Raw genomic sequence first — 5180 nt, forward strand, 5'->3', positions numbered from 1 at the left:
CCTGCCCTCCAGATAGGTCCTTCTCGTAGCTCCACTTTTACTAGAGGCGCCCCAGCTAGGCTCTCCGGGGGAGTCCGCCAGCCGCTCACCTCCATGGGCCAGACTGCTCTGGCGGGGGGCGGCAGCAGCACCCCTGCCCCGCACGCCCTCTGCCCCGACCTTTCTCGTCCCGAGGGCTTGGAGGAGCTCCTGTCGGCTCCTCCTCTGGATCTGGGATCCCAGAGGCGCCACGGTTGGAATCCCAAGGACTGCTCCGAGAACATCGTGGTCAAGGAAGGGGGTCTGTGCTTTGAGCGGCGGCCCGTGGCCCAGAGCACGGATGGGGTCCGGGGAAAGAGGGGCTACTCGCGGGGCCTGCACGCCTGGGAGATCAGTTGGCCCCGGGATTGTGCTTTGAGCGGCGGCCCGTGGCCCAGAGCACGGATGGGGTCCGGGGAAAGAGGGGCTACTCGCGGGGCCTGCACGCCTGGGAGATCAGTTGGCCCCGGGAGCAGAGAGGCACCCACGCCGTGGTGGGCGTCGCCACGGCCCGCGCCCCGCTTCAGGCCGACCACTATGCTGCGCTGCTGGGCAGCAACAGCGAGTCGTGGGGCTGGGACGTCGGGCGAGGGAAGCTATACCATCAGAGCAAGGGGCCCGACGCTCCCCGGTATCCGACCAGACCTCGGGGTGAGCAGCTGGCGGTGCCGGAGAGGCTGCTGGTGATTCTGGACATGGAGGAAGGAACCCTGGGCTACGCTGTTGGGGGCACCTACCTGGGGCCAGCCTTCCGCGGACTGAAGGGCAGGACCCTCTATCCCGCTGTAAGCGCTGTCTGGGGCCAGTGCCAGGTCCGAATCCGCTACCTGGGCGAAAGGAGAGGTGAGGCCTGGGGAAGTATGGGGAGATTCTCAAAGTTGGGGGAGAGCAGAATGGTGGGCCTTCATTTGACCAGTCTTTTGGGGGCCAGGAATGGCTGAGGGTCTAATTCAGTCCACCAGCATCGGAAGTGAAACCGAGGCTTGGGAAAGCAATTTGTGGGTTCTTTTGGCTAGTATGTGGCAAGCCTGCAGAATGGAGGGAGGCAGGATTAGGGCTTCACAGGAGCAAGAGCAAAGGGTTGACCAGGTAACTGGGTTAGGGGTACAGGTCCAAAAGGAAAAAGGGGTGGCAGTGCCAAGCACCCAAGGTGTAGCAGATTTGCTGGGGTCTGACCTGTCTGGGCCACATAGCTACTTCCCTCTTTAAACCCCACGATGAAGATATGGGGCCCTGGGCACCAGGAAGGAAAGCAGAGCCAGGCCTAGGGTGGGGCCGCAGGGGAGGTGCCTCCCTGGGAACTGAGGGCAGGATGGGGCTGGCTCTCCAGCTGCTGGCCTCAGCACAGGGCAGATGCCTGTCCTGTCACCAGGGGGAGCTGGCAACAGAGGTCCAGCCTCCCTTTTGCCTCCTAAGACCAGCTCCAAAGGGCTCTCTGGAATGCAATCCTGGGCCAGCAGTGCCAGGTTAAGCAGGACTTGGGGCTGCATGCCCAGCTCTGACCCGGGATGTGCCATACAGAAGACCTCCCTCAGCTGAGAGGAGGCAGGCTTAGAGCAGGGAAGCCGACACCGGGCAGGACTTGCAGTGTGAGGTATGACCATGGCTGCACCTACTTAACCTCCCCTCCTTCTCTCTCCCAGCGGAGCCACACTCCCTTCTGCACCTCAGCCGCCTGTGTGTGCGCCACACCTTAGGGGACTCCCGGCTTGGCCAGGTGTCCGCTCTGCCCTTGCCCCCTGCAATGAAGCGATACCTGCTCTACCAGTGACCCTGTGACACCACCCTTACTCTGGACCTACTAAAATCCAGTGAGGCTGGGCCCTTCTCCAGCACAAGCTCTGGGCCACCCAGCAGGACCACAGGCTCTGAGCCTGGAGAAGATATTCCAGGCTCTTTCAGCCTGGTACACAAGACTTTTTTAAAAGTAAAAATGAGATAAATGTTAAAGATAAAAAGAAATAGTAAGAGATGTGTTGTTATAGAAACCTATTCATGGTGGTTTGGTTTTGCAATTTTTGTCTTGCGGGGGGCACAAGCCTGACTACCTTAAAAAGGACAGATTGCTGTGTGGTGGTGCACACTTATAACCCCAGCACCAGAAGGCTGAGGCCAACCTGAACTACATACATAGCAAGCCCCTGTCTAAAATAAAGGGGGAGGACAGACGCACATCTTAGTGGCAGGTGTTTATTTCCCTTACAGGTGGGATGGCTCACAGACACAGCACTGGGAGGGAATCGTCCTGGCCTCTCAGGAGGCTGTTGTGGTATGAGGGGGGAAGACCTCTCTACTGCCCTCAACAGGGCCTGAGGGGACCACAAGCAAGCGGACTACTTCCGCCTCTGCTAGCCAAGGAGAAGCCACCTCCTTCCAATGAGTAAGCAGTGAAGGGATTGGCCTGGTCCCGACCATTACGGGGGAGTTGTGAAGGGGGAGGTGTGAACACTCGAGGGAAGTACAGTTTGCATTAGGCCAGGGGCAGCTGACACCCTCAGCTGGGGAGGGGCGTCACTGGGCTTCTGGGCGGCTATTCCCTGCCTTAACAGGAAGGGCAGGGAGCCAAACAGCACTTAATGTTTGGCATTGATGATGTCCACAAATTCAGGCTTGAGGGACGCACCGCCCACGAGGAAGCCGTCCACGTCAGGCTGGCTTGCTAGCTCTTTGCAGGTTGCCCCAGTCACAGAACCTGGGAAGGGGGAGAAAGGTGAGTAGGCTCCATCCCTGCCTCTCCTTGCCCACCCCACAGGCAGGAGCCAGAGCCCCTCACCTCCATAAATGATACGGGTGCTCTGAGCCACTGCATCAGATACGTTGGACTTAAGCCACCCCCGGAGCTTCTCATGTACTTCCTGGGCCTAGAATGAAAAGGCAGACTAAATAAGACCCATCCTGCTTCTTGGCATATAAGAAGAATCACTGGCACCAGTAGGGTTCGTCTGGTTTCCATGCAAGACCCCCGGGACTGGAGTTGGAATGCCAAGGTTCTCATCCCAAGCAGGCCCTACCTAGATTGGATGCCCTTGGGCAAGCCAGTGTCTCTGGGCTTGGGGGCTCCACCTTTCAAATGAGAGCCTCAGGTAGGATAAAAGAAATAAAGGTAGGTAGAAAGGAGACAAGAAAATTGAAAATTTTAAAACTGTGAAGAAAAACTGCAGTTTCAGAACACAAGCCGGGTTTATCTTTTTGTGTGTGTGTGTGTGTGTGTGTGTGTGGTATCAGGAATCGAACTCAGGACCTTGAGCTTGCCCTTGCAGAACCATTGAGCCAAATCCCCAGCCCCAAGCCTGGTTTATTTTTTTCTTCTCCCTAAACAGCCAAACTGGGCTTTCAGCTGCAAAGGGGTCTGCCTGTTCCCTTTTACTTGCAACAGGTCCTCTTTCACTCCCGAAAGGGACCTCACTTTTGGTATTTTCCCTACGAGGAGGGCGCCCTCTCCTACCTTCTAAGATATAGACTGAACTCCACACATTTCCACCTCCCAAAACACACAAGAAAGCCCCAGTTCCCAATGGTATCTGCCTCATTTGAGCGCTGCACTCCACAATGCGTCCTATGTCTCCCTCTAATAAACCTTTCTCATGCCTCTTTATTTTTTTTGCTACTGGGGATTGGACCCAGGACCTTGCGCTTGGCCACTGAGCTACCTCTCCTGCCCTTCTTATGCCGCTTAATAAAATGAAGTGCTGGCCCAGAGGGTCTCTGTGGCAAGACAGGCTGAGGGCGGGGATCCAGGACTGTTACCTGCTGCGGTGTTGCAGTCTTTCCAGTGCCGATGGCCCACACGGGTTCATAGGCCAACACCACCTTGCTCCAGTCCTTCACGTTATCTGTGGGGCAGAGATCATGGAGAAGGAAGTGTGACAAGAAGGCCGTCTCTGGCCAAGTTCTCCAGGGTACAGAGAATGATGGTGGCCCACTGCCCCCGGTGGCCTTGACTCTCCAGGTGGCATCTGTATCTTCAGGGGCACAAAGGTAGTAAGGACCAAGGAGGAGCAAGGAACCAAGCCAGGCTGAAGGGCCCCTGCCTAGGCACAAAGGTCCCTTCCTCTGGAGATACCTGCGATGACCTTGGTTTGCTCAAAAACGACCTTCTCTGTGATGCCAGCTTCCCTCTCATCCAGCTTCTCCCCGATGCAGGCAATTACTCCCAGGCCCTCTGCCAGGGCGTGGGCCACCTTCTGCCCGATCAGCTGTTGAGGAACAGACCTGGTGAGACAGCCTCTAGCTACAAACAGGGCATCTCTACCTCCTGTCTGGGTCTCTACTCACCTCATCTGATTCCCCGAAGACGTGCCTCCTCTCCGAGTGGCCCAGGACTACCCATGCGGCTCCCAGGTCTTTGATCATGCCAGGGCTAAGCGAAGAGACAGGCCAAGCTTCAGACGGAGGCGCCTCCTGGCTTCCCCAGAGTAGGCAGCCCTCTCCTCCTCTCACCTGATCTCCCCAGTGAAGGCCCCGTTAGTCACTTTGTAGCAGTTCTGCGCAGCCACAGCAATCTTGGGGTCTAGCTTCTGCCGGGCGAAGTCGATGTAGGCAGTAGGGGGCGCACAAACCACCTCTGGGCACGAGATGGAGGCAGATGAGCTCAGTGAAAGCCCTCGGAGCCCTGGGCCCCCAGAGCTCGCCTCTTCCTCACGTCTGCTCTCCTCCCCTCTCACCCCAGCAAGATGACCTCTGTCTACTCCCAGGCTGGGCCTGCACCCAACTCGGAGCCTTCCAAATGCTGCCGACAGGCTCCAGCCCTCACTCTACCCTCTGCTCTTTTAACAGCCGTGGCTCCGGTTTCCTCGGGCTATTCTTATTCTGGGCACCGGCACCTCTAGGACTCAGCATTCTCTGGGGACAACCCCGCGTGGCTTCTAAGACAGCCCCCTCCCGCTAAGGCACGGGTGTTCAGCAAAAGGCGAAGGGGACAACTCCTGGCTGTGCGTTTGTCTTTGGAGACTAAGAGAGAAAGGGGCCAGACCGTGGCGTGATTTAGGGTGAGTGGGAGAGGGGCGGAGGCTCGGCCGGCTTAGCACCCGCTCGGCCCCTGCTGCAGAAGGCGGGAGTCGCCGCTGCAGAGAGGAAGAGCTGCATCAGCCCCGGAGGCGCGGGGAGGAGCCGCGGGCTACGTGCGGAGGCGCTCGGAGTGGCGGGATCAGCCTCCCCACCCC

The 5180-nt window shown here is 58.1% G+C and overlaps 2 protein-coding genes across 3 annotated transcripts in view; one reads left to right on the forward strand and one right to left on the reverse strand.

The window, feature by feature from the left end:
* Window positions 1-6: 6 nt before the first annotated feature.
* On the forward strand, window positions 7-2269 carry Spsb2 (splA/ryanodine receptor domain and SOCS box containing 2). 2 transcript variants are annotated; one of them, XM_010611674.2, is made up of 3 exons: window positions 7-324; window positions 429-861; window positions 1662-2269. In XM_010611674.2, exons 1-3 carry the CDS (start codon window positions 94-96, stop codon window positions 1787-1789), a joined length of 792 nt encoding a protein of 263 aa, XP_010609976.1. In that variant the 5' UTR covers window positions 7-93; the 3' UTR covers window positions 1790-2269. The 2 variants fall into 2 exon arrangements, with proteins under 2 accessions (XP_010609976.1, XP_033622205.1); XM_033766314.1 differs by having other exon boundaries at window positions 7-286; window positions 370-861.
* Window positions 2195-5180, reverse strand: part of Tpi1 (triosephosphate isomerase 1) — a 3231-nt gene continuing 245 nt past the window's right edge. Inside the window, exons 2-7 of the mRNA XM_010611672.3 lie at window positions 4459-4582; window positions 4294-4378; window positions 4082-4214; window positions 3766-3851; window positions 2792-2879; window positions 2195-2710 (exon numbers count right to left, since the gene is read on the reverse strand). Coding sequence (XP_010609974.1) covers window positions 2592-2710; window positions 2792-2879; window positions 3766-3851; window positions 4082-4214; window positions 4294-4378; window positions 4459-4582 — 635 coding nt within the window. The 3' untranslated portion in view covers window positions 2195-2591. The remainder of the gene's footprint in view (window positions 2711-2791; window positions 2880-3765; window positions 3852-4081; window positions 4215-4293; window positions 4379-4458; window positions 4583-5180) is intronic.

Source organism: Fukomys damarensis, unplaced genomic scaffold (genome assembly GCF_012274545.1).
Source record: "Fukomys damarensis isolate Sample0158 unplaced genomic scaffold, DMR_v1.0_HiC HiC_scaffold_19, whole genome shotgun sequence".
In the NCBI taxonomy this organism is placed as follows: Eukaryota; Metazoa; Chordata; class Mammalia; order Rodentia; family Bathyergidae; genus Fukomys; species Fukomys damarensis.

What these genes read in the sequence shown, in the direction of transcription:
- Spsb2 (XM_033766314.1), top strand. Translation starts at nt 94, where the DNA reads ATGGGCCAGACTGCTCTGGCGGGGGGCGGCAGCAGCACCCCTGCCCCG. An exon ending in GGTCAAGGAAGGGGGTCTGT is followed by an intron (nt 287 to 369) that starts GCTTTGAGCGGC and finishes CACGCCTGGGAG; the next exon opens with ATCAGTTGGCCCCGGGATTG. An exon ending in CTACCTGGGCGAAAGGAGAG is followed by an intron (nt 862 to 1,661) that starts GTGAGGCCTGGG and finishes TCTCTCTCCCAG; the next exon opens with CGGAGCCACACTCCCTTCTG.